Consider the following 26,889-nt stretch of genomic DNA (forward strand, 5'->3'; position numbering starts at 1 on the left):
AAGATTAGGAGTCCAGGCGGGTATTTGCGGCCCAAATTGCGCATCGAAACCGAAAAGCAAGCAAGTGTACGAAAATACATCCGAGCGAAAGGCTTAGATGAGCATGGCAGCAAGACCGACGCCCGCCAAGATGCCAGCAGCAACGCCAGCAGTCTGCTTGGGAGCCTGGGGGACAAGGTCAGTACATGATATCAACGTGATGGAGTGATCAAGACTTACAAGACCGGTGGAGGAGGCGCTGGTGGCCTCGCCGGTGGTCTCAGTGGGAGACTGGGACTCGGTGGCAGAGGGGGTCTCAGAAGCCTCAGTGGCACTGGCAGACTCGGTGGCATCGGTGAGAAGAGTAGTCTGACCAATGTTGCCGCCACTGGTGATGGTGCTAACAACACCAGTGGTGACGACCGAGGAGTTGGGAGCGCCAGTGGCACCAGGGGTACCGCCAACGCCGAGGAGAGTGGTCTCACCAACAGAGGTGATGGTGGACTCGCCGCTGGTGATGACCGTGGTGAAGGTCGAGGTAGAGACGGGAGTGGGAGCCACAGTCTCGCTGTTGCCTCCTCCAACAGAGGGGGCAATGGTAGTCTCGCCGATCAGGGTGGAGAAGGCGCTGCCACCAGAGGTGATGACACTGAAGATGCTGGAGACGATGGGGGTAGCAATGACCGTCTCGGTGCCAGTGGCCTGGGTAGCAGTGGCAACAGGAGCCTGGGTGATGGCAACGCCAGCAGCTGGGAAAGTGATCAGCATGTATTCTTGCGCGTGAGGTTGTGGGACTTACAGCTGCAGATCTCACGACCGCGAGCAGCAGCAAGCTCAGCATCGCCCTCGTTGAGGCAAGACTCAAAAGAGCAGTCGCGGATGCCGTAGTAGAAGTCAGGGTTGCGGCAAAGGCAGGCAGTGTCGCCATCGGTGCAGCCAAGCTCCTGGGCCTTACCCTCCATACGCTGGATGCAGGAGTTCTGGATTGTGTTAGCAGACTGATTTGGAAAAAAATCTTTTATTCCCAAGATGTCTGGTGACAGGTATCTTGGGTAAAAGATCATGTGCTGGAGAAGGGAGGAAACACTTACGCCGCACTCGGGAACGTTGCCCTGAGCCATGGCAAAGGAGACCATGAGCAGGCCGGTGCTGAGATACTTGGCGGAGTACTTCATGGTGATTGATTGATGAAGTGAAAAGTTCCGTGAGCTGAAAAGAGTGAGTGGTGAGAAGGCCGTCAAAAAAGTGAAGGACCTGTCCAAGAGGGTTAGAAAATCCGGATTGCGCGTAACAAAAAAAAAAAGAAATAGCAGCAAAGGAAATAATGACAAGCGCAATAAAGCGGCAGTGTGAATCTGGCGATGGGATAAATACCTGTTGATAGAGAGCGTTGTGGGATTCCAAGTGTGCAGGTTGTGAATATTTGATAGCGAGAGTGCGTGGGTGGAAGTGTGAGGTGGAAGAAGGAAGAAAGTGGTGGGTGGTTGAAGGGAAAAAGGTGAAGGGTTTGTGTTGTGGGTGGGAGGTGGGAGGTGGGAGGGGAAATGAAAGCGTTACGCAAATCTGGGAAGTTGCAACTGAGGGAAGGCGCGGTGTGACCGGGAAGGATGGAAGGAGGCAGGTCTCAAATCACACAAAAGTGTGAGAACGGTGCTGGGTGTTTTGAGGCAGATTTTTCTCCTTGGCGTCAAAAAAGACGGAAAATTGGGAGGCTCAGCAAGGAAAGTGAAGATGGTGAAGGTGAAGATATGGAGAGAAACGCGGCCACAGACGGCGCAGGCTGAGGAGGATATTGATAAAATATTGAAGTGGCAACTTACCTACTGGATTTCTTGATGTATCGGAGCTGATGAGGCTGCAGATAGTCTTTCGATGGGTGCGCGGGATAAGTTTGTGAAAAAGAGAGAGATCGAGAGAGAGTGGTGTTGATGATGGAGAGATTGAGTTGTCGAGGTGGAGGGCAGGGGGAGATATCTCGGTCGACCTGAGGTGCGGGGCGGGCCCTTTTCTTCCTTTCTACGCGTCGGGGAAAACAATACCACACGGGTCTAAGCGAGAGGAAAAGGCTAGACAAAGTCGGCGGAAGGAGGTGCTTGCCGTTTTTAAGGTGAGTTGATGGGCGGAGAGGTGTGGGAGGTTGTTGACTTGGGCTGGCAGGCCGACACAGACCACACTCATGACCCCGGTACTGTGCCTTTCTCGGTCTCTTTTCAAGCTAGGAGGGATACTGGATACCGATTTGCCTTACATTGACTTCATATGATTTACTGCCTTAGGTAGGGTATCTTTCCAATCAACCCCGGTCGTGACCTACAGAATACTTCAAGACTGCCTGGATGAAAGCTGCTGTAGATGGTTGTTTTCTTCGTGTGTGCTTGCCTCCATGTTCACGATGAGGCAGACGACGGGTGAAGACCATTGGAAAGTAGACAAACGAATTGACAAAATCTGTCTAGAGCTGTCAAAGAATGGCGCGGTTGAGGCGCAGAGATCTTTCCCAAGCTGAAGCTTGTCCGTGGCCCCAGTGCCTTGGATGGCTGTGACAGGAACCACGAGCACGTCCAAAAACAGCTAGCTTTAGCCTTATTTCAGCCCTTAACTTCGCTGTCAGGTCCGAGGAATATCGGGCCGGTAACTGCCAGCTCAAATGCGACTGATCAGTTGTTTACGACGTCGACTTCAGGAAAGACGCCTCGAAGCTACAGCTGATCTGCTGATTTTGAAGACCGTTGACTTGATCCCCAAGTGCTGTAACGAGCCAAAACGCCAGAATAGATGGGAAATTTGAGATTGGGGGATGATAATTACCGTAGAGAATGATCTTGGTTCTGACCAGGATGCGGCCTACAACTAGGACCGTCGCCCCAACTGCCAAGAACCTTGAAAAATCCCGAATGTACATCCCAGAAGCAAGTCTTGTTGCCATGTGGTGACCACGACCAATCATGAACTACCTGTGTAATATTTGCGGGCCTTCCCAGCTGGATTGATTTACCGTGGAGGTTGAAGTTGGAGCTGAGCTCTGACGCAGTTTGACCTCATACCTTCCACTGCAACAGGGTCAAGATTGCCAGGAAAAGTTGGTGGACGTGCATGGACGCGACCGGTAAGAGGAGGGAGATAGATGTCGGTCGAATCGCCGTCCTGGCCCAGGGCAATCGGGATACATGCCGTGCCCTGCCCTGCTATTGACCCATGTCAAGCTACCGTTCATGATACTACTGCAGAAGAAGCAAAGCTTCGTTGTTCATTGCAACCCTCAAGCTTCGAGTAGTCAGAACCCATTGCTAAGGCCGCCAAGGGTCATGTTTGGAAGACAAAAATTCGCGACTACCTTAGCAAGGGAGAGAGGCCTCATTTGATACCACAACGGTTAGCAAGCCGCATGGCTGCAATTCTGCTTGCTTGGCCTGCTACGGGAAGTAAAAAGTCAGGCGCTTCCATCAATCTACTGCTGCTGGTCGGTTTAGCTCTACGTCGTTGGCGGTGGGCTGTGCGACAGCACATCTACCTAAGAAGAGGCAGCCGGAAGTCGGCAGTCGGCCCAGACAGTGACGAAAGCCCACGACAAGAGCCGTGTTCGCGGGAAGCTGCCGCCTTGCCTTGGAGGGGAAGTCGCTGTTGGAATCAAGGAAAAGAACGGCTAGTTGGCAAGGCCAGGGCCCAGGGTAGGTACGTGGCTATCGCAGAATCGCGAAGACATGAGGTCAACAGATCGGGCCTCCAGCTGACATGATTGGCCAATGCCCCTGTCGTGGTGCCGTAGCGCCCCACACATTGTTCCTCCCTTCTGATTGGGTGTAACTTGCCAAAAGGGAAAGGCAGGTGCCAGGGAGGGGAGTGACAGGGATCCACGGCGACGACAAGGTGCAGGGACATTGCTGGGGAATCGAAAAGCCAATTCCCACATTCCACCTTCACCCGCCCAGAGACGTCTTATCGATTCAATGCGTCATTTGTTACCTACTTACTACCTACCTAGGTGAGCCGAATCGTCTGACCTCAAGACTCGTCACTCGACGTTTACGACCGCCATCCAAGCTTCGGATGGCATGTCGGCGGCGTGCAACGAGGAGCCAGATTTGACGTAGCTCCAACTCTCACTGTCGGTAAGTCCGCCAGGTCCCGCCCCTCCAACGCCACACATCCCCCAACGTTGCGCTCCCGCCCTGGTCGACCCAGGGGTTACGGAGTAGTATTGACGCCAAGAGCTTCGCTGGTGCGTGTGTCCACCCTCAGCTTGCCAAGGGGCTGTCCCGCTAGCTACCTAGAACGACGTCGACGAGACGAGCTTTCCTCAAATTCGACACCCGAGCCGCTGAGATCCCGGCAAACGGAACGAGCAATCTCTGACTTGTCCAATCGATGGCGACCGCCCAAGTTGAAGAGACACCGCCTGGTCGAGATCAAAGATTGCACCGACTGATCGTTGTTAATCTTCTTTAGAGTAACGAAGATGATGATTTTTCTTCTGGCGGTCAAGTCGACGGTATCAATCAAACGAGGTGGGCCACCGGATATGACTGTTGCGAACCTTCGCCTGGTTTTCGCACATCACAATCAGGCATACCGCGATCAGGTCCAAGGAGACGAGCCCGGCATATCCGCCTTAGACACGTCTCTGTGGCGCTATTGACCCTCCGGCCGTTTCTCGAGCCGCAAAGGGAAGATCTGACGCGGTGAAAAGTGCGACTTTCAATAGCTAGACAATCGGCGCCGTGTCGTCGCGACTCACCTGACGATCTGGACGACACCAGCCACCCGCACAGCCGTGCTGTCACCACCGCTCAGACGCCGATCGCCCCGGAACACTTTATTTCGATCTTTTTGTCTTTTTTTCGTCGATCTGGCCATCGAAGCAGCGCAAAAGGTCTCCCAAGGCCCCTGACACCGGGACGGCCTCTCTGCTGCAAGCGAATAGTTCGCGAATCGCGGAGAACGTGTCATCCCTGCCAGCCAGCTCACCGAACCACTTACAACCCATGCGCTGATCGCTGCGTCTGCCCCCAAATCACCCGCCTCTCGAAACACACACCATCCGTGCCCTTCCATCCAAACACCCTTCTCGAAAGCCTCCTCTCATCACACCTGGAGGCAACCAGCCGGCTCCCCTTTTTGTGTCATCTAGAAAGGTGCAACGATTGTGTTGTCGGTCCTGTCGCACATCGAACGCGAGCAACCGAGGGGATTGTGAAACGAACAAGAAATGAGAGCGCCACAGCACGCCACGAGCGTTGGAGCAGGAGTCCAGAATATACGGGCCTGGAATGATTGGAACGGGTAGTAAACCCTTGAAGTCCGGGGAGTTGCAGCGAGATGGGGAAGGTCGAGGGCGGAACGGATGTGGACAAGCGACCAGGAACTACCGAGACCCTACAGAGTACTTCACGTACCATCCTCTCACTTCCCAGAGCACGATGGGCTGAGGACACTGCTGACATTTGAGATGGCTGGCACATTGGTGTATCACTCAGTCATTTCCACGGAACCTCGGAAATCACCCCAAACCAATCTCACGTCGTAGATCCCACAGCAATCAGCGGCGGGAGGCAGCTCGTCCAGTGAACGTAACAGCGGTAATTTGACATGACGATCCCTTCATCCGTCGTTCTCTCCAAGAGTTGGACGGGATAATTAAGACGACTGCCGGCCACCGCCAGGGCCGACGGGCCTCGACCTGGCCGAGACCCGTGGGCCTGCAGCATGCGTGTACTTGTGCAGCTGAGCTCAAATCCAGCCGGTCTGGACGTCAACCTAGGTGTGTACGGACGACGACTTGTCGCCGCCAGAAACTCGCACAAACCCGACTTGTGGTGATGCTTACGTACGTTGCCAACTTTTCTGTCTCGGAGGCCTCTGGTGTCGAGCTGCAGTCATGTCAATCATGGCCACGTGTGCGATTGTTCGTCACAAAATAGAAATGTTCATAGACCAAATCGATTACGTCTACTGTAAAAAAGACTTGATACCGACCCAGGTTTTCATCCCAACGCCACGAGACTGCGAAACGCAGAACACCCAGTTCGGGAGTCTAAGAGCCTCAACCAAACCGTCCCAAACAAGATAACCAATACAGAGGGGATGTCCATCACGAAAGCCACCCAGGCAACTATTATCAACGCAGTCCCAATACCAAAATGCCGCAAACCCATGTATATGCCATCAACGTGTCATCAGCCGTCAAATCAATCATGTCTACCGCTTTCATGCTCTCTCTCTAACCGCTGCACATGACGCAAGACTCGGGGTTCTCAATGCTGCCTGGGAGGATGTTAGGATTTGCTTCAAGTGACGGAAATAGGTAGTGAAGACTTACAAGCAAGGACAGCCTCAGAGTAGATGTCCATCTCACGCTCCTTGCTCTCCTCAGCCTTGTCCTCCGCATCGGGAGTCTTGCTGCCGGGGGTCTGCAGCTCCTCGATCTTGAGCTTGTCTGCCGGCTCCATGGGCAGGGCACGGGGGCTGTCGCCCTCTTGCACATCAGCCTTCATGGGCTTCTCCACGGGAGCCGAAATGGGAGGAGGGGTGACGCTGGGAGTGGGAATGCCGTTGTCTTGGGTGGCGCCTTCCCTCTTGGTCGCGTACATGGGCCTAGGAACAGACGTGACAGGGGAAGAGAAGTGGCCCGGAGGAGGGGCACGCTTCTTGCTGAGGACCCGGCTGCTGATGTTGGCATCGGCAACCTTGAGTGCCTCCTGATCGACGGTGAACTGAATGGGCGCAGCAGCAGCCTGCGTACGGAGGTAGTACATGCCCGTCTTGAGACCAAGCTTCCAGCCAGCGAAGTGCATGCTGGTGATCTTGCCCATGGTCGGGTCCTTCATGTGAATGTTGAGCGACTGGGACTGATCGATGAAGGCACCACGGTCGGCGGCCATCTGCACAACGGTGCGCTGGGAAATTTCCCAGACGGTCTTGTACAGAGCCTTGACCTCGGCGGGGATGTTGGGGATGTTCTGGATGGAACCGTTCTCGGCGATGATACGGTTCTTCATGGCATCGGACCACAGGCCCATCTCGACGAGGTCCTTGAGAAGCCACGGGTTGACAACCTGGAATTCACCAGCAAGGACACGGCGCTGGTAGATGTTGGAGGTGTAAGGCTCGAAGCACTCATTGTTACCCAGAATCTGCGAGGTACTGGCAGTAGGCATGGGAGCGACGAGCAGACTGTTGCGAACACCGTGCTGCTTGATCTGCTCCTTAAGGGCGTCCCAATCCCACATGTCGGTGGGCTTGACGTTCCACATGTCGTACTGAAGAACACCCTGAGAAACAGGAGAACCCTCGTAGGTAGAGTAGGGACCCTCCTCCCTGGCCAGCTGGCACGACATGGTGAGAGCGGCGTGGTAGATGGTCTCGAAGATCTTCTTGTTGAGGTCACGAGCCTCAGGGGACTCGAAAGGCATGCGCAGAGCCAAGAAAGCATCGGCGAGACCCTGAACACCGAGACCAATGGGACGGTGACGCAGGTTGCTGTTTTCAGCCTCCTTAACAGGGTAGTGGTTGACATCGATGATTCTGTTCAGGTTGCGGACAACGACCTGAGTTACCTCGTGCAGCCTTTGGAAGTCGTAGACACCCTCGCTGTAGTTGACGAAGGCGGGCAGGGCAAGGGAGGCCAAGTTGCAGACAGCGACTTCATCGGGTGCAGAGTACTCAATGATCTCAGTGCACAGGTTGGAGCTGCGAATGGTACCGAGGTTCTTCTGGTTGCTCTTGCGGTTGGCGTGGTCCTTGTAGAGCATGAAGGGGTTGCCGGTCTCGGTCTGGGCCTCGAGAATGGCATACCAGAGCTTCTGGGCCTTCATAGTCTTGCGACCCTTGCCCTCACGCTCGTACTTCTCGTACAGGGCCTCGAACTCCTCGCCGTAGCAGTCAGCAAGACCGGGGCACTCGTTGGGGCACATGAGAGTCCAGTCGCCGTTCTTCTCGACTCTCTTCATGAAGAGATCGGGGATCCAGAGAGCGAGGAAGAGATCACGGGCACGGACTTCCTCCTTGCCGTGGTTCTTGCGGAGGTCCAAGAACTCAAAGACGTCAGCGTGCCAGGGCTCGAGGTAGATGGCGAAAGCACCGGGGCGCTTGTTGCCTCCCTGGTCGACATAGCGAGCAGTGTTGTTGAAGACACGGAGCATGGGGACGACACCGTTGGAAGTGCCGTTGGTGCCAGCAATGTAGGAGCCCGTGGCACGGATGCGGTGGACGTTGAGACCAATACCACCAGCCATCTTGGAGATCATGGCGCAAGTCTTGAGGGTGTCGTAGATACCCTCGATAGAGTCCTCCTTCATGTCGACGAGGAAGCAAGAGGAAAGCTGAGCCTGAGGGGTACCGGCGTTGAAAAGAGTGGGAGAGGCGTGGGTGAAAGACTTGCTTGACATCAAGTTGTAGGTCTCGATGACGCGCTCAACGTTGTCGCCCCAGATGCCAACAGCGACACGCATGATCATGTGTTGCGGTCTCTCGGCAATCTTGCCATCAAGCTTGAGCAGGTATGATCTCTCCAAGGTCTTGAAGCCGAAGTATTGGTAGTTGAAGTCGCGGTCGTAGACAATGGCAGAGTCAAGCTCCTCCTTGTGCCTCATGACGCAGTCGTATGTTTCCTTGGCAATCATGGGAGACAGCTTGCCGTTCTTGGGGTTGACGTAGTGGTAGAGGTCGCTGACGACTGAAGACCACTGCTTCTTGGTCTGCTTGTGGAGGTTGGACACTGCGATGCGGGCAGCGAGGATAGCGTAGTCGGGGTGGGTGACGGTCATGTAAGCGGCAGTCTCAGCGGCCTGTTCGCGAGAAGATTAGCAATTGACTTGTTACCTGGACGGACAGAAGATCGAGGCTTACCAAGTCGTCAAGCTGAACAGTGGTGACACCGCCGTAGACACCGGAGATGACCTTCTGAGTGATTGCAACGGGGTCGACGTGCTCCATGTCGAGGCCATAGCATAGCCTGGACACTCTGGCGGTGATCTTGTCGAACTGGACGCGCTCCTGGCGCCCGTCTACGTTCAATTAGCACCGGAAGACACAAAGCAACGCGTCGGGACTCGACATACCGCGCTTTCTCACGAACATGGTGCCTGGGTTGCGGTTGTGAGATGGGGAGAGGAGGGGTAGTTGGATTGGTTGGGGCCGCGGAGGCGTAGGCAACCCAGAAGGACGAAGACGAAGTGAATGCAGAAGAAGGGGGTATCAAGAGCACCAAGAATTACAAAAAGTCTGGTGGGAAAATTGGCAGAAAGTTGGTGGTGTTTGGGTTGCGGGAAAGGGAAGAGAAAGCAAAGAGTGCCAGGAGATGCTGCAGATACTTATGGCCCGGGTTCGCGTGGAAACGCGACGCCAGAATTTAGCGCGACTGGACAGGGGGGCACGTCAAGGCATCAATAACAGATTGGCTGGGAAAAAGGTCGAAAGGGCCTCGTTAGTCAGGCATCTCCGCCCGTGCCCCTCGGTTCGCGGTCGCATCCCCGAGCCAACACTGCCAGGAACACTGAATTGCTGGCTCAGTGGTGAACACTTGACTAATCCCGCGACAGGCTTGGAAATCATCGCTGACGATGCAACAAACTCCACTGTGGATGTTTGTGTGTGCCAGACACGGGTTGCCGTTTGCAACGGGATGACTTCAATTAAATGTCTTGCCTTACCTTGAATAGAATGTGTCCAGACCGAACGTTCATGATTTTTTTTTGGTTTTTTTGGTCTTGGAAAGGAAACGCGTCGCAAAGCCCCCCCGCCTCTTATGACGCGATGCTTCTTTAATTGATTTTTCTGCGGCCACTTTACGCGTGGGACATCTCGCGGGGGTGGATGCTGCATCACGCTCTCACGTGATCGATGAGGCCAAATAGATTATGAGTCTTCAACGTTTGGCCTACTCAAATCCCACGGCGACGTCAGGTCTGTATAAATTGGCATCGTTTGCCTTGTCTGTCAATTACTTTTGAAACGAGAATCATCGCCTGCTGCTAATTGCCCATGAGGCTCCGCCACTCTTCTTTTCCAAGAACGCTTCCAAAAGCCTGGATCTCACCCCTGCACCAACGAGTCTTTCTCCAGCCTCTCGCAATGACAACCATGGCGGCCGCTGCAGAGGCGCCCAAGTCGGCTTATCAGCCCCGGTATATCGATGTGCGTGTCTATCACCGAGCGTGGTGTACTTTCGGCTCGTTGACCTGTCCGACCTAGTAGATCGGCATCAATTTGGCTGATCCCATCTTCCGAGGCCTGCATCATGGAAAGAGACGGCATCCTGATGACTTGGAAGGCGTCATCAACAGGGCCAAGGAAGTCGGCTGCTCCAAGTTGATCGTGACCGGGTCCGACTTCACCAGCTCGAGGGATGCCCTCGACATTGCCAAGCAATACCGTGAGTGATTTGGCATTGAAAGCCATCTTCAGCAACGTTGACATAAGCAGCTGGCACCGTTTACACAACTGTTGGAATCCACCCATGCAGCAGTGCGATCTTCAGTAGCTCGGACGAGGCCGCCGAGGGCGTGCACACCGACCCCGACCCGTCCCAACCTATTCCCGAGCACCATCAGCCGGACCCCACCAAGACGGAGGCCATCATCTCCGAGCTCCGAGATCTCATCAAGGAGACGACCACCGCTTCCCAGGCCGGTCTCGTCGCCTTTGGCGAGTTCGGTCTGGATTATGACCGTCTGCACTACTGCTCCAGGACCGTCCAGCTCCACTCTTTTGCAGCGCAGCTCGATCTCGTTGTCAACACCAAGCCTCAGCTACCCCTATTCTTGCACTCAAGAGCCGCCCATGATGACTTTGTGCGTCTGCTGAAGGAGACGTTTGGCGACAAGCTGGAGAAACTAGAGAAGGGTGGCGTCGTTCACAGCTTCACCGGCACCATCGAAGAAGCCAGGGAGCTTATGGATCTGGGGCTGTACATTGGTATCAATGGCTGCAGTTTCAAGACCGAGGAGAACTGCGAAGTCGTGAAGCAGATTGCCTTGGACAGAATGATGCTCGAGACCGACGGCCCTTGGTGCGAGATCCGCCCGAGTCACTTCGGTTACAAGTACTTGATCGAGAAGAAGCCCGAGGTTAACGGCACCGACGGCGCCGCAACCCCGGAGGCTGCGAAGCCCCAAGGCAAGAAGAAGAACCAGAAAAAGGAGCCAGATGTGCCGGAGCGCTTCAAAGTCGTCAAGAAAGAGAAGTGGGAGGAGGGTGCCATGATCAAGGGCCGCAATGAGCCATGCATGATCGAGCGAGTTGCCAAGGCCGTGGCTGGTATCAAGGGGGTTGAAGTCGAGGAAGTTTGCGAGGCAGCATGGAGAAACACGGTGAAGGTTTTTAGCGTAGACCAATAGACAGACGTCCAACAAACACTTTAGAGGGTATCAAGCCAAACAATGCCACCGAACCATGCATGCCTGATACAACAGAGCTGCCACGCATCGCCAGATGCTTCATGCAATGAAAAATCTTTTCCCGCTTTAGATCCCAGATCCTTTGTGTCCCCTAACCCGGCCGTGCCTCACAGCCCCAACGGTGACGCCCTCTTCCCCTGTCAGCCATCCTGGCATTCGCTCTGCGTCTATAATGCCGTTTTCCACCAATTGCCGAATGCCTGCGAAAACATGCGATCCGTGGAGTACCAGCTTCACGTTGGGTGTCCATTTTGACGTGCGGTCTTCTCGATCCTCCTCCAAATCTTCCCCGTCTTCGCCCAAGCCAGGTCGAGCTTGACGGGGAAACGGGTCTTCGATAGTTATATCCACCCGCTCAACACCGAATCCGTCATCTGGTTTGGCGCTATCTCCGAATCTTGCCCTTGCACCAAGTCGTGCCCTTTTTGAAAATTTCTCCGTACTGTCAGGGGTAGCGGCCTTTCTCTTTGAGCCAGTGCTTCTGCTTAGGCTTGAATCGTCAGATGACTCTTCAGATAGCGGAGGAGTAGGCAGAACCGTGTCGAGAGGCGACTCGTTTCTTCTCTTGTCGGCGTAAATGTCCCAGCCGCCACCGGCCGCATTCGTTCTGCCAGCACCTTTTGTGTGCAGCAACGCTAACAGGTTTTTGGTCTGCAGGTTTGTGGGTTTTAGAGTGAATCTTTCTCGCGGCCGGGAAAGCGCCATTGGTATGCCTTCAGCGACGAGATTACGAAAGCTCTTGGTTTCTGCTGCGCCCAGTGACCCGATAGTCTGCGACTTTGACAGGTAGATATAGGGCGAAGAGTGAGGAAACGCGACGAAGAGCGTCCGCGAGCTGTCAACACGGGAGTCTGAGGATGGACCATTGCTCGGTTGGGCTATGCTCGTGATATACGGGGACTCGACGATGAATATGCGCAAGATGGTCAGATGAAGGTCCTGCGGTTGATGGATCTGATAATAAGCCTTGACATCCGGTAGGACGTGGGATTGTAGATTGTCGATGAAGGTTGACGGATGAAAGCGAGGCAGCTTGAACGACTCTTTGTCGACCTGGAGGGGTTGTAACTCATCATCCACGGACGTTGCCTCCATCAAGGGAAGGATTTGGTAGCCCGTCCAGTGTTGAGATGTCGGGTTGTCTTGGAGATACTGGAAGTCTGCCAGGGCCAGCTGATATAGGGTCAGGCCACGTTGCCAGTCTCCTTCCGTAATACGTTCAAAAACCTCTCTCTTGGAACCTTTCCTGTACTGCAAGTCCCCGTAGATAGACCGCAATTCTTCCAATGACTCGGCTGCCTGGTAGGATGGATCACCATCGGCGTCGTCACCCAGCAGCGGCTCACAAAGTTGAACATTGACATCGCTGATCCACTCCAACGCCAAGCTAAGGAGTGACGAGCGAGACAAACGATTGAGAGATTTCTGTACCGCGACACTGGCCGGGGGAAGACGAAGCTGTGGCCGGAGGCGCCCTTTGCTTGGGATCGAGAAACGCGCCATGTCTGTCAAAACATGGCAGCCGGAGAGGAAAGGCCGCGCGAACCGTAGAAGAGGTGCTCCTTGATGAAGGATATCGTGCACAGTAATTATCGCCCGTAATGTTTTGGGAAATATTTCTGGCCGAAGGTCGTCAAGGAGTTCTGTAATTGAGGCTGAAGTCTGTGAAGACGCGCTCTATTGTCGTTTGCGGGTTGTGTGGACGCGTCGTGATGCAGTGCACGGGCAACATGGGTTCATTCTTCGGCTGCGCTAACCGTCTCGACGCAAGAGACAACGGACCAACAGCGGAGTCGCACGGAGACAGGCATGGAAGCTGGGGCCTTCCGGGAATATTATGTAAGTTAAGGTTGTGCCTGCCCACACGCCGCCCGCGGAAGACGTGGAGGCCGGGAAGCTGACAGGATCCGAGGATTAGGTAAGGCCCTGCCCGCAGGCCACAGGCGTGTATGGGTGCCCGATCCGACTTGACCGTGCACCAGGAGATCACTGTAGAATGTTGGCCGGCGGCGAGCACCTCACAATCATTTACGGCGGTACACGGCACACGGGATTCCACACAACGAAGCTAGGCGGGTAGGCGGGGGCTGCAAGTTGACAAGACGGGACGGAGAGGAGAGGAGAGGAAAGGACAAGGCAGGCCACAGGGGCGCGACGGCGATTGGCAATGAGACGGCCGGCCCTAGGAGCGGTAGCTGAGCGTGGCAGTTGCAGGTTGCAGGTTGCAGCTCGCAGGGCAGTCTGTGAGGCACAGTCGGGCCTACTTACCGAACAAGGGCGTGTTACCGCCGTGCTGACAGAAAAAGCGCGGTTGGCGTTCCGAGCGTCGGAGAGCTGCTTAGAAATTCAGGGTCCTTTCACGAGACGATTCCGACGATTGCCCAGACTCGTGCTGCAAGGTTGCCGCCAGAAGGACGAGGCCAGACCTAAACGAGATCTATCGAGTCATGGCTCCCGGAAATTCATCGTCGAAACGAGGCTTGTTATTGTAACAACACAGAGGTTGGTTGGTCACCGTCGGTGTCGCTATCCGTACCCGCCATTCTCCTGTGAACCGAAAGTGAAGGTAAGCCAGCCAGCCAGCCGGGTTGGAACTATCTTGTTGGGTACCTAAGGTACGCTAGACGTGGAAGGCCTTTTCCATGGGAGAACCAACAGCCGCCAGCCAGCCACGACGTAATAATTGCGCACAGAAGCCAAAGCTTAGCTGGTGGAATTGAATTGAATTATTAATCCTCACCTGCAATTTTCATCCCAAGTGGCATGTTCTTCCCTCAAAGGGCGCACCTTGTCTATTCGAGTGTCAAACAAAGTTTCGTGTGGTCGAAATCCTCTTCCGTGTCTCGTTTTTTTCCGTCAAAAACTCTTCACTTCAGAAGCTCAGCAAACATGAGAAATGGCGCAGGATGACGCTCTGCTTGTCGATCACCAAAAGATGCGAATGAAAGACGTCAATTGCACGCAGCCCCGAAATCAAGGGATGGTCAGGCCAGAAATGCGCAATTACCGCGGGGGACCACAGCATTGTGTTGTAGTTGATTCGCCAGCCGTCTTCAATGACGGATTGATGAAAGAGGGGCTCAAAATCGAGGGTTAAATGGTCCGGACCCTGCCTGCCAACCTGTGAGCACAAGGGCCAGCGGAAGAAGAGGGTGCCCGGAAAGGACGCTGGTTACGGGAGTACAGAGATCTCACTGCCACGTCGCTTGCCCTTGGCCGTATCGTCATTGCCGGAAGTTGTAGAAGCTTAGCACACGTCGATGGTGGTATTTCATCAAATCATTGGCCGTGCTGGTGTGCTGGATTCCAACGCCGTTCATCGGCCAGTGGGGGGCTCATCTGGCCACCGCGCGGTAACGAATACCTTCAGACATGCCCAACTTCCGCCATGTCGACGGTACTCTGCACAAGAGAGCCCTGCCACCTGGGTGGACATGCGTCGTGTGCGTGGGTGCTGGTGGGTGCATGTTCCAGGCCTAACGCTGTAGATGAAGATACGTATCGCTTTTTGTCCCGGTAAGTATCCTCGCGATTGGATTCAAGCAGGCACACCAGGTGCGCGTGGGGTGGCCAGGAGCCGTGGCTTGTTAGGTAGGGGCCCCTCCCAGGGACGCTGAAAGTCGCGCTGTCGGGTAAAGATGTTGACTAATACTATCCACTCGGCCTGTGTCCGCAACCTGGGCCTCCGAACAAAGGCTTCATTCTCGCCCATTTTCGACTCCTCTTCCCCCATCTCATCCACTTCACCCTGAACTACACAGCACTCACAATTCTAGCCAGCAAACAGAGACAACCTTCTCTGTCACGACACTCGGTCAGCCGCGTTGCCAAACATTCGACTCTTTTTCAGAAAAAGGACGACGTCTCGTCAGCCGTCGTCTCACGATCGCACACGACTGCCCCTCATCGAGTGCGCAGTTGCAGTGCCGAAAAGTTGGAATTCGAACCCGCCGGCATTTTCCCGCATTGGTTGGTCCGCGCGGTGCCTAGCACTTTAATATTGCTTGGGGGCCCAGCATCCAAAAACAGCCCACTGCCCCTCCAAACGCCATCGCCGCCGTCCCTGACTTGAGGGCCCAACTTCTTGCAACCACAAAACAACTCGACGTCCTCGACCTGGACCCGACTTCGACGGAGCCTCTTCGCTCTCCTATCATCTCGCAGACTTGACCGACGATACCGATCTCGCCTCTACGCGAGCCGTCCCGGCCTTCGATATGTCGCCCTACACCAGCACCGGCGGTGGGCGAGCCCCCAATGTCTCTCAGTACCTGAGAGACCTCAACATCGTCAAGGAACCCAGCGCCGAGGAGCAGTTTACTTTTGAGGAGGACCTTGCCGCTTTCACCAACACCCAATTCTTCGACTTCGAAACCGGCCAGCAGCAAGACTACCAGGCAGCACCCGCGAAGCCCGAGACCGAGACCCAGGCCCCGTCCAGCGCCGTCACTGAAGACCTGACTTCTCCCCTGGCCGAGTTTGGCGACTTTACTTCCATTGCAGGTAAGACGAGAATTTTCGGCTCTTGTCTTTTGCGCCGTGTCACGATGAGGGCAATGTCCATGCCTGCTCGAATTTTCACTGTTTTCGCCCCCGGCAGATGTCTTTGATCTTCCTCCAGAGCATCTTGTGTTCAATATCACCGATTATTCGATTCTGTTTATTGGCCAGGTTACACCACAAGGCCGGCCAAGTGGCCGCGGCTCTCTTCAACCGTGCTTTCGGGAAAACGGCGGTAGGTTGAGGGAGTGGTGATTCACGATTTCGCATGAGTCAAGCGGCTGTTGCGTGAACTCTAACCGTCCGGTCTTCAACATCAACTCAACTTTCCTTCAGGGTCGCAGCCAAGCACATGCGATCGCCTTATCACCAGCCTTCGTTCTGTCGTTTCTACCCCACCCGGTTCATGCGTGGCCCATGTTTCATTCAGACGTCTTGATTGGGAGTTCTGGCTGCTTTTATGCAGGTTACCGGCCTGCGGTGTTGAGGGAGAGCCGCGACTCCAGATTGGAGCTTACAAATTGCCGGGGGATGGTGCAATAACCCGTGACTTGCCGTCATCGACCCTAGCAGGGGGGCATCGACCATCTGGGCAGCCGCCATCACGTACGGATAGAGCAAGTGCTCGCTGGCCATGGGCTTGTTGTTCCAACATTTAGACTCGCGGATGCTATTGTTTCTTTGAGAAGCGTTATCCGCCCGTCTTCCCCCTCATCCCGCCGCCTCGCCGACGCCACGATGCCAGGAACTGATAACCTGCCTTGAACATCTATCTGACCATGAACAATGACAGGCGACTTCAGCTTCCCCGATTTTACCAGCCACTACCCTGCTTCGGGTGTCCCGTCCTTCGCCGAAGGCCTGGGTAACCTCCAACCTCTTCAACCCAACCCGCAAACCAACTACGCGCCTCCGCCCGTGTCTCAACCGCAAAACCACCACTATGGCGCCCCTGCACCCCGCCCAGCCGAGAACAGGACTCCGGAGTCGTTGAACGGCAGCAGACTCGAGGAGCAGTCCCGCATCGCCGCTGAGGAGGACAAGCGCAGAAGAAACACGGCCGCCAGCGCCCGATTCCGTGTCAAGAAGAAGCAGCGCGAGCAGGCCCTCGAGAAGAGCGCCAAGGAGATGTCTGACAAGGTTTCCCAGCTCGAGGCGCGTATCAACCTGCTCGAGACCGAGAACCGTTGGCTCAAGAACCTCGTCATGGAGAAGAACGAGGGCAACGAAGACGTCGCCACCATGTTGAAGGAGTTTCAGAACAAGTCAAAGACGGTGACGGAAATCACGGCAAGCTCGGAGCCCGTCAAGGGCGAGAAGTAAAAGGGGGAAAAGGGATCTGGCCTACACTTCGAAGGCTTCACCCCGACCGACGCCTGTACGCGATGCGTTTCATGTTCAAGACTATGGGATTTTCTGGCACCGATGGAGTTCGATACCGTGGAGGGACGAGGAGACTATTGTGGGATAGCGGTCATGGCGGGAGGTAGAGAAAGGGGTGAAGAACGGGCGGATTTACTGAGCGACTTATGTGTTTTACTGACCGGCAACATGTGATGAATTTTATATATACCTCCATGAACTCATGATAAGGGTACGTGGTAGAGTATGCTACAGCAATGAATTATATGGATGGGCTTAATGACCCTCTACGCGATGGATTTTGAACATCACTACACCTACAAAGCTTCCCATGCACAAGTGACTCAGGTCCGATCACAACCGCTACACCCAACTTCGAAGGAATTGAGCCCGATGAACTGAAGTAAAGACAAGCTATGATAGCAAAGCCTTCACAGGCATCCCCTGACAAGTCAGTCTCCTCAATGTTAGCTTCGACCTCGCTCGCCATCGCCCCTGCTCCTGGGGACTCCGATGAGCTTCCCCATTCGCGAAAAAAGAGCAACTGAGCACACCAAAGCACCCGAGGCACCTGGCGTAGCACAGCAGCAGTACCCAGTTCTTGACCCATAAAGCTGAGGGAAAAAACCCAACCTCCGTCGCAGAGAACTCCGCTCGTGGACTAACCCGCCTTGCTCGCTGGGGAAAGTGGTGGGTTCGTAAGATGCAAATACACGACGTGGGATAGGACGAGAACGAGAGACAGGCCGACGGGTATGGGCACGGGTACGGGGGGGGAGACAGACTTGGGAAAGGACCGTCTTTCACAAGGGATTGGCGATGAGAATACAGAACACACACTACCAGACATGGGGTGGAAAACCCAGATGAATGGGGTCCCTCATTTCTCGTCGCTGATGCTCTCGGCCTTTCCCATCCTTCCTTGCTACTGTTGGCTAATGGATGGCTAGCTACTGCTGCTTGCCTTCGCCGTCGGCCCCATCCCTGAGGCTGGCGAGGCGAATCTGGTTGCGCCGGCCGAGGATCCTCAGCGTGTTCTCCCTCTCAATCTTGGTCATCTCGCCCCAGTTGCTGATCCGCGACATGGTGCCGTCCTGGTTGACGACCAGGGGCCCGAGGTGGTCCAGCTTGGTCGAGGCGCCGCCTCCCGGCTGGCCTCCCAGGTCGAGCGTGATGGTGTTGTTGCTGTTGCTGTTGCCTCCTCCCTCCGCGGAGTCGCCGCCAGCGGAAGACGAGGGCGCCTCGGGAAGCGGCGGCAGAGCCAAAGGCTGGCTGTGGGTAGAGTCGGAAGGAGAAAAAGCGTTGTCGTCGCCCGCGGGGGCGTTGGATGTCGCGTTTTCAGGGGCCGGTGACGTGCTTTCCGTGGGGTGGTGCTGGCGGTGGCTCTCCTCGGAAGGGATTTGCCTTTGTTGGTGGTGGTCGTCGTTTGCTGCTGCTCTTGTCGGCTCCGTCTTGGCCGCGCCGTCGGCCGCCGTTTGCCTCGTGGATGAGGACGATGGGAATGGCGACTGGGATGCCGATGATGTGCTCATCCTGTTGTTCAACGTGAAAGTCGTGATTGTGGTGGTGGTGGTGGTGGCGTTGACGGCGGTCAGCGCGGGTGAGAGTCTCGGGGATTGGCGGGTCAGGGTTTTCAGAGGCGCGTAAAAGCGTGGGATGATGCTGGCCGATAGTCTCATCTGGACTGTTGTCTCGTAATTTTTGTCTGGGTTATGAGTGGGATGTGGTTGGGGGTTGATGGTCGTTTGTGAAGTAGTTTCTGTGTTGTGACGAAGTGGGGCCGCGGTGGTAGGAAGGAAAGGAAAGGAAATTTCGACTCACTTCCCGTTTCTCCCCCTCTTGCAACCAACTCAGCGGGCATCTGAGGAGACCGGGCAAACGATTATTTGTCACATTTCCCCCACGCGCAGTACGATGTTATGAGCTGATTGTCACTGTTCATTATGAGGGATCTTTTTTGAATTTGATGCTATTCTATCCTGATACGGATGATACTCTCCGTGCAACCATCCATCGCATGACTGGAAGTGTGAGTTGCCTATGCGATACCTCTAAATCTAGGAAGTGATCCGGAACGCCTTGGGTATACCAGGTTTCGCATCCTGTATCTAATCTCAAGAAGCCGTTTCTATCCGCCGTTGCTAACGCCATTGATGCCTGAATTGACCAACAAAAGGACAAAAGAAGAAAAGAGCGATGCAAGTGCCCGTCTTCAGCGACGACCCTCGCCACTCCGGCGACGGTCAAGACGTTTGACCACCGCACCAAGGACGACTTTGAGGATGCTATCTGCGGTGAGCACACCCTTGACACTGTTCTTCCAGGTGACAGTATCGACCATATCCCGAAGATCTCCATCACCAAGATCATCGTCAAGCTCGCGCAGAGCCTCGCGGGCACCGGGCTCGTTGCCGACCTGGAAGAATTGGATACCAATCTGATGGAGGGGGGCGTCGAGCTTGTCGAGCTTCTTGGCGGCGGTGATGATGGTGGACTCGACGTCGTCAGAAGGGGCACCATCTGTGACGACAATGATGTTGACAGGCTTGACGCTCTCGATATCGTGCTTCTTCTTATCCAGCAGTTGCAGGTAGGGCTTGAGGATCGCATGCAGGCGCTGACCGGTAGGAGTAGCCCCACGAGGACGAACTGATGTGAAGATATCCTCGACCGTTTCGCTGCGCTTGATGCCGTAGTAGCCGCCAGAGGCCTTGCCCTCTGTGGCTCTTCCGCTGCTCTGGTGGTTGAGGAAGTATAGATCGACACCATCGGCGTCGTGGCTGGTGCAGATGGGAGTTATGGCACGGAGAACACCCTGGACCTCGGGCCACGAGCGGCCGGACATGGAGCCCGAATCGTCGATCACGAAGATGGTATCGAAGGAAGACAGAAAGGCATAGGGGTCCTCGGGAGTCGAGACACTGATACCCGAAATGGACATGACAGAGCTTGCGTGGGATGGCGCAGGCGACGCACTCCTAACCGGACCGCCATTGGGTACCAGCAAGTCGGGTCCCGACGTCGCGGGGGCTGAGACCGAATAAGCCGGGGGAGGCTGATTGGGATCTATTCGCTGGTCAGAGACTGTTGGTTCCTTGGCGACTGAGATCGCGGAATGCGGATCACACTTACTGTCGGCAGCTAACCGCTCTCGGGTGAAGGGGTTGTTGCTGGCGGACATGGTTTCGGGCTTAGTGGGCTTTTGAGAGGAAGAGGGTGGTTTGCGGCTCAGCCTATCCTTGACGGTGCCGAAGATGGATTTGCGCATTTTGGGTTGATATGACGAATCGTCAAAGTCTGAGATGTAAGGCATGTTGAAGGTGTTGACTGTCAGGGACAGTGAATTGATATAGAGGCAAGTGGGGGGCAAAGTTCGGGGTGGGCGGTTCCTTCCTCAAAGAAAGTTTGTTGTGTACAAGACCTGAACAAACTCTGACTGTTTCCCGTCTCTCAGGGTATTGCGCAGGCAAGGAGGCGTTTGCAGGGTTATTCCGTTGATTCTACTCAGAATGGAGTTGAGTCTTTGTGGCTTGTTGTTTGAGATCTATCCACGAGTGTCGTGTTGGGTCCTAGATCAAGAACTCTTCTTATATGGACAGCTTAGTCTTGATGCCTGCTCGAAATCACCGAGTATAGATCGATACGCCTCTTTGTGAGCCTATGGCGATGAGTTGAAATCGAAATACCGCCAAATCGATAAAGCGTTCCATGGCGTTTTCACGAAGCGTTTGCGGCTTAAGGTTTGAATGGAATAGGTACCTATTGTGGCTGAGCTGTTTAAGGGGTCCGGGCTCTGACTGCGATCGCGGCTATGAAGTCAATGTTGGTCACGCTGTGGTTCGCCCCGGCGCAGCCACCTCTCATTGGGTCATAGGTTCACACTGCCACCCCAGGCAGACTTGCAACGCCTCAGTACCCCGCCAGGGTCGCCATTGCTCAGGTTTGCCTTACGCCAGGCGGGACCCTTGACCGATGTTGATCAAAGTTCTTTGCCGTCAGTTCGGCGTGATCAGAGATTGAACGTTATCCAGGTCGTTTGACCTGCAAGCCTTTTGAACATCTAAAATTTGATGAGATGGGAATCGACGAGCATCATATGGATGGTCTCCAAGCGAGCTACAGGCGTCATTACCTAAGCAGCCAGAGTGCGGAGATGGAATCTCATGTCGTTCCTTGTGCGGGGAGTTTGGTCGCGGGGGAAGAGACGATGGCGAGAAAACTCGACATCTGGAAAGAATGAATCTCAGGTCGATGGCTGGGAGACCGGGTTCTTATACTCTTCCTTCCTTGCCCTCTTACGCAACGCGATCTAAGCCTCGGGCGGTCGCAACGTTGACGAGCTGAAAACCTGGAACTCACGATTGGAGATGCGACCTCCTAACCTTTTCTTAGCTAAGCACTCGGCCAGCCAAGCAAAAGTCTCTCTGATTGGTTGGATGAAGCCCTGTCCCATTTTCCCCCACGCCGTTCACAAGCAGCATCGTTAGACGAGCATTGCTTTTCCGAGTTATTAGTGACTCTTGCCCGCGCCATGTTCATTTTGAAATGTTTGCAATAAAACCTACTTACTCATCTTGACGAATACGCCAGGTCATGGATGTCAAAACCATACGCGATCTTGTCAGCCCGGGAAGTAACGATTTTGTTGAATCGGGTTCGCCGACCCACGACGAGAACCCAAGCGCCCTGAATGTTCCGGCGCCGGTCCCGCATCGTCCGGACTAAGCTGCCGTGGGACGCTGCGATTGGATTAGCGAACTGAACAGTCCAGATCCGCCTGCGCAACATGCACCAGGGGGAACTCGAGGGCCTTACACAGTACAATCATCGAGATGCATCGCCCCGTATTCATGAGGACTGTCTTCCCCAGGAGGTCGCACTCTGTCCGGGACGAGCGATACTGAACCCCACTGATTGGGCACAAACGGTAACGGGGAACCAGTGGACGGGGCAGGCCGTGATGCGGAGATCCGCTATGGAGACGAAACTGACTCTGGACACCGCTTTTTACGTACTGGTGTCTTTTCGCGGCGCCGAATCGGAAGCCGGAGACAAGTGCGACAGAAGAGATTGTGGAGGAGGAAACAAACAGTGAACAGAAAAGAAAGTCGTGTGTTGTGTTGCGTCGCGTCGTTCCATGCCAGCGTTGCGGCCCTACGAGAACAGAGACACCAAAGTTGAAACCGCCACTGCTCATCCGGCGCGCTGCTCCCGCTCACCGAGTCCAAGATCAGCTCTGCAAAGCAATTCTCGTCGTCAGCCCGGAAGTCATTGGCTCAAGAAGCGGAAAACACGGCACGGGACCGGCGCACATAGAGCGGAAACACAGGCACCAATTGTGCTGTTGTCGGTTGGCAGTCTGTGGCAGTCCTTGGAAATATCTGGTCGGTGACCTTCCGTCAACTTCGTCAAGTGACAGTCCCACGCCCATCTTCAACGTGGGAGATATTGGTTTTCAGCCTATCAGCGTCCCTCCCCATCAATCAAAACCCACAACTGGAAGAGCCTGCATGAGAGCTGCGTTCCTATCCTACAGGGATTCCCAAGCCAACATCAGGGCCTAAGTGCCGGTGAAGAGAGGAAGCCTTTCGCAGCTTCCCCGTATAAGACTGTTTGTGTGCCCCTCGTTGCTTCACCTTGAAAAGGTGGGCTTCCTGTTCTTTATCTGAGCTTTGCTTTGTTTATCTCTCCATCCCCAATTCACCTTCACTTACCTCCCGTCAACCTCATCCTTTTTTTTCTCAGTCGGGAAAACAGACGGGGCGACCAATTGTGCACCCAACCTAAACAAACCCACCTTCTGCCCTCACCTTATTTTTACCTGCAGCAGCCTCAACTCCAGGTTTTTCTCAACCTCACATCGTTGACACCCGACACACAAAGGCACCACTGCAGGCTGCCTACTGTCACCATGTTCAACCGCAAGTTCTCCATCAACCGGCACACCGGTGTGCCCAAGCCCAGACGCTTTAGTGTTGGCGAGGCTGGTGCCAACGGTAAGAAACATTTCGAGTTCTTTTTCCCAACTCCCCTCCACGGTTCTAGCTATTGCGACCTCACCGCCAAATCCGCCTCACTTTCAAAAGATTGAGCAGCAAAAAAAATAGGGGAAAAGCTTGTTGTCCAGCTGTGTGGTGTTGGTGCGGGGTAGGAGCTGAACTGCTGCTCTCAGCTCCAACGCCAATGTCTCCAGCAAAGCTGCCCCTCGTTCCCCACACTGCTCCAACTCGAACTCGATGTCATTCTTGGCACGTCCCCGATTGGCGTCCATGATAGCTTCAAAATCCCTTTCCAGAGCTGACAATTCCTCCAGAGGTCCAGTCCAAGACTCACAGACAATTCCGCAATGCCCACGAGGGCCACCAGCCCCACGCTGGTCTCGATGCCAGCCGTTCCTCCACCGGTGTCGTCTGGTGTACCGAACGCGCCGCCGAGTACGGTTTCCTCGAGGACCCCGATTCCTGGGCCAACCTGGGTCAGGGTGCCCCCGAAGTCGAGGATGATATCGCCGGTTGCTTCCCCCGTCCCACGACGATCGACATCTCCATGGCCGGTCGCGAGTACGGTCCCACGGCCGGTATCAAGCCTCTCCGTGAGGCCGTCGCCAACCTCTACAACGTCATGCATCGCGAGGGCAAGCAGAGCCAGTACACTTGGGAGAACGTTGCTATCGTTCCTGGTGGTCGCGCCGGTCTGATTCGTATTGCCGCCGTTCTCGGAAACTCATACCTCTCGTTCTTCTTGCCCGATTACACAGCTTACAACGAGATGTTGTCGCTTTTCAAGAACGTGCGTACCGTCGAACTCGAAGAGAGAGAGAGAAGCGTGGGACAGTTTCTGACATAAGATTCTAGTTCTCTGCCATTCCCGTCCCTCTGGCCGAGGAAGACGGCTACCACATCCACCCCGACCGCATTTCCGAGGAGATCTCCCGTGGTTCATCCGTCATCCTGACCTCCAACCCCCGCAACCCCACCGGCCGCGTTGTTGCCAACCCCGAGTTGGCCGAGATTCAGGACATCTGCCGTGGCCGCGCCACTTTCATCAGCGACGAGTTCTACTCCGGCTACAACTATACGAGCAACTGTGACGGCAGCACGATCTCCGCTGCTGAGAACGTGGAGGACGTCGACGAGGACGATGTCCTCATCATTGACGGCTTGACCAAGCGCTTCAGACTCCCCGGCTGGCGTATCGCTTGGATTCTTGGCCCCAAGGGTACGTTATCTCCCGTTTGACAAAAATTCGCGGCTCGCTAACATAATTCGCAGAGTACATCAAGGCGTAAGTGACGGACACCTTAGGTTTGCCAATGACTTACTAACACCTTCTCAGTATTGGCTCTTGCGGAAGTTACCTCGACGGTGGCGCCAACCACCCCTTCCAGGAGGCCGCTATCCCCATGCTCGACCCTACCCTCGTCAAGGAGGAGATGGTCTTCCTTCAGAAGCACTTCCGCGTAAGTCCGATGCTACAATGGGACATCTGGCAAATGCTAATGCCATAAACAGGACAAGCGTGACTACGTCGTTCGCAGACTGCGCGAGATGGGCTTCGTCATCAAATACGTGCCCGACTCTACCTTCTACCTCTGGCTGAACTTGGAGGGTCTCCCCGACGCCATCTCTGACGGCCTCAACTTCTTCCAGGCCTGCTTGGAGGAGAAGGTCATCGTCGTCCCCGGTATCTTCTTCGACCTGAACCCCTCCAGACGCCGCGACCTGTTTGACAGTCCCTGCCACCACTTCGTCCGCTTCTCGTACGGCCCCAGGATGGAGACCCTGAAGAACGGTCTCGACGGCATCGAGCGCGTTGTCAACAAGTAAGTCCTATGAGACCGTCCATCATTTTATCGCCCCTTTCTAACACCCTGCAGGTTCAAGAAGTCAAGCGCTTAGATTGGACAAGGTGTTCTGGGATAGAGAGGAATGGTTTTGGACTTGGTAATACGTTCGAGTCTGGATGTTCGACGCGGCGATGAATAGGCCGCGATTTCCTTTTTCTTTTTTGAGAAGCCTTACCGAACGAAGAGGGAGACATCGAGGCTGAGCGAAAAAGGCTTACGTGAGATGTGTACACACACGCGCGCTGACATATGTGTGCGCGAACCAATTGATTACCGTTGATTCCCATCTGCCTCACACTTCTAAGCCATGTCAACTGCGGCTCGTGGATCTGTCCCGGATGAATCAGCCACGATCTCAGGGACAAGTGTTGGAGTCGCATACCCCGTGCCCAGTCAGGATTTCCGATAGGATATAGAGCGACGTTCCTTACTGCGGTACACTTACAATGATTGACATCACGGCGAAATCGAGACGAGGCTTTTCAGATACTATGCGAATTTCATTCATTCTTGCTAATTCCATTTTTGCGTTTCCATTTCCATCCCCTTGCCAGCCATATTTTTCCTTGGTCCGAGATACAGCAGCCAGCAGGAAACCCTGCCTCCGCCAAAGATGCGAAGAACAAAACGCGAAGTGTATTTGTTCGCAATTACCATCGAAACCCAACGTATTATTCGGCTACCCCGTTCCTTTGTGGTTCACGAAGAACCCGAGGGCCGTTTGTCCAAATACTCCCGTCAAGGAAAACCCAAATGGCGGTTCCAAAGGTCAGTATTGAGCCTTCTGTTATGTTTGGACTGTTGACCATTTCCCAAAAATGGTATCGCATCGGCACTGTTCTCAATTTTGTTTTGGTGAGAAACTTTGCCATACTGAAAATCGCAAAAGTCGCAAAGTTAAGTTCGTGAACTCGTAATCATACATCGTCGGCCGCGCCCTGAAATCCCACTGCTCGAGAGAGTCGTGGTGTATATAAGGGCTACCGGGAAAGAAGCTCGATGGCCGTCTTCGTTCACTTCATGCAAATGACGTGAGCCTTGGTGATGGAGGCTACGGAGATCGAAGCGCCCGTGTCGTTGCGGACAGTGATGACGGGCGTAACCACTAGCTGGACGCGCCAGTGCTCAGCCTGGAGGATGTGAGAATCAATGTTAGGCGCGACAGCGACCATGAGCTGCGTGTTGAAACGTGCGCCAGCATCGGGAAAGCGGAAGTCAAAGGTGCAGCGCGAGGTGAACATCTTCGCGGAGATGGCCCAGGCCTTCTCGACCATGTTGCGCAGAGCCACATCAGCTTCTTCCAAGTTGGGGCCACCTTGATCTTCGGCGAGAAGCAAAGGGCCAAGCATCTCTCGAAGCTCGGCTTGGAAGTACTCGATGCGGTGGTTGCGGTAGGCTTCATAACGGTCGTGGTTGATGCACGAGTTGACAATCGCGGCAATGCGATCAATGCAAACCTGCAGAGCGCCACCTTGGCCAGCTGTAGCTACATGTCAGAAGGGAAATCTTATAAGGCCAATGTCGAAGGGAAACTTACCGGGCAAGTTGTCCATCTCGCGACGGATTTCTCCGATCTGGCGATCAGCGTCCACAGAGAATCCCTGCCAGGCTTCGAATACAAAGATGCGGCGCACCAAGAGGTCGATCATGGCGCGAGAGACAAGGCATGCGCGCGCTACACCATCATTCATGTGCTGGCGAATGTAGGACCAGGCTTGAGGCTCACTGAAGGGAGCGTAAAGCGTGGTCATGTAGCGGAAGATGGCAACCTCTGTCGGGTGCGACATGATGGTAGGATCGATAGAGGTG

The 26,889-nt window shown here is 54.8% G+C and overlaps 8 protein-coding genes across 8 annotated transcripts; 3 read left to right on the top strand and 5 right to left on the bottom strand.

Moving 5' to 3' along the window:
- Window positions 1–93: 93 nt before the first annotated feature.
- On the bottom strand, window positions 94–1,154 carry CkaCkLH20_11976 (uncharacterized protein; the record flags this gene model as incomplete). The annotated part of the gene is made up of 4 exons (XM_038894690.1): window positions 94–165; window positions 220–728; window positions 779–959; window positions 1,071–1,154. The coding sequence occupies 4 exons, from the start codon at window positions 1,152–1,154 to the stop codon at window positions 94–96; spliced, it is 846 nt and encodes a 281-aa protein (XP_038739947.1).
- Window positions 1,155–6,196: 5,042 nt separating this feature from the next.
- On the bottom strand, window positions 6,197–9,129 carry CkaCkLH20_11977 (ribonucleoside-diphosphate reductase large chain; the record flags this gene model as incomplete). The annotated part of the gene is made up of 4 exons (XM_038894691.1): window positions 6,197–6,240; window positions 6,296–8,762; window positions 8,824–8,981; window positions 9,036–9,129. 4 exons carry the CDS (start codon window positions 9,127–9,129, stop codon window positions 6,197–6,199), a joined length of 2,763 nt encoding a protein of 920 aa, XP_038739948.1.
- A 927-nt stretch (window positions 9,130–10,056) lies between these two features.
- Window positions 10,057–11,312, top strand: CkaCkLH20_11978 (putative TatD family hydrolase; the record flags this gene model as incomplete). The annotated part of the gene is made up of 3 exons (XM_038894692.1): window positions 10,057–10,110; window positions 10,171–10,348; window positions 10,399–11,312. The coding sequence occupies 3 exons, from the start codon at window positions 10,057–10,059 to the stop codon at window positions 11,310–11,312; spliced, it is 1,146 nt and encodes a 381-aa protein (XP_038739949.1).
- A 4,226-nt stretch (window positions 11,313–15,538) lies between these two features.
- CkaCkLH20_11979 (uncharacterized protein) lies at window positions 15,539–17,195 on the top strand (the record flags this gene model as incomplete). The annotated part of the gene is made up of 2 exons (XM_038894693.1): window positions 15,539–15,875; window positions 16,666–17,195. 2 exons carry the CDS (start codon window positions 15,539–15,541, stop codon window positions 17,193–17,195), a joined length of 867 nt encoding a protein of 288 aa, XP_038739950.1.
- Window positions 17,196–18,184: 989 nt separating this feature from the next.
- Window positions 18,185–18,913, bottom strand: CkaCkLH20_11980 (von willebrand factor; the record flags this gene model as incomplete). Its single annotated transcript, XM_038894694.1, has 1 exon — window positions 18,185–18,913. One exon carries the CDS (start codon window positions 18,911–18,913, stop codon window positions 18,185–18,187), a length of 729 nt encoding a protein of 242 aa, XP_038739951.1.
- Window positions 18,914–19,446: 533 nt separating this feature from the next.
- On the bottom strand, window positions 19,447–20,502 carry CkaCkLH20_11981 (uncharacterized protein; the record flags this gene model as incomplete). Its single annotated transcript, XM_038894695.1, has 2 exons — window positions 19,447–20,300; window positions 20,367–20,502. 2 exons carry the CDS (start codon window positions 20,500–20,502, stop codon window positions 19,447–19,449), a joined length of 990 nt encoding a protein of 329 aa, XP_038739952.1.
- Window positions 20,503–23,145: 2,643 nt separating this feature from the next.
- Window positions 23,146–25,060, top strand: CkaCkLH20_11982 (aminotransferase class I and II; the record flags this gene model as incomplete). Its single annotated transcript, XM_038894696.1, has 6 exons — window positions 23,146–23,230; window positions 23,548–24,023; window positions 24,089–24,452; window positions 24,506–24,518; window positions 24,570–24,693; window positions 24,746–25,060. 6 exons carry the CDS (start codon window positions 23,146–23,148, stop codon window positions 25,058–25,060), a joined length of 1,377 nt encoding a protein of 458 aa, XP_038739953.1.
- A 1,033-nt stretch (window positions 25,061–26,093) lies between these two features.
- Window positions 26,094–26,867, bottom strand: CkaCkLH20_11983 (protein phosphatase; the record flags this gene model as incomplete). Its single annotated transcript, XM_038894697.1, has 2 exons — window positions 26,094–26,560; window positions 26,618–26,867. The coding sequence occupies 2 exons, from the start codon at window positions 26,865–26,867 to the stop codon at window positions 26,094–26,096; spliced, it is 717 nt and encodes a 238-aa protein (XP_038739954.1).
- Between the last annotated feature and the right edge of the window lie 22 nt (window positions 26,868–26,889).

The sequence above is a fragment of the Colletotrichum karsti genome (assembly GCF_011947395.1).
Source record: "Colletotrichum karsti strain CkLH20 chromosome Unknown Scaffold53, whole genome shotgun sequence".
NCBI lineage: Eukaryota > Fungi > Ascomycota > Sordariomycetes > Glomerellales > Glomerellaceae > Colletotrichum > Colletotrichum karsti.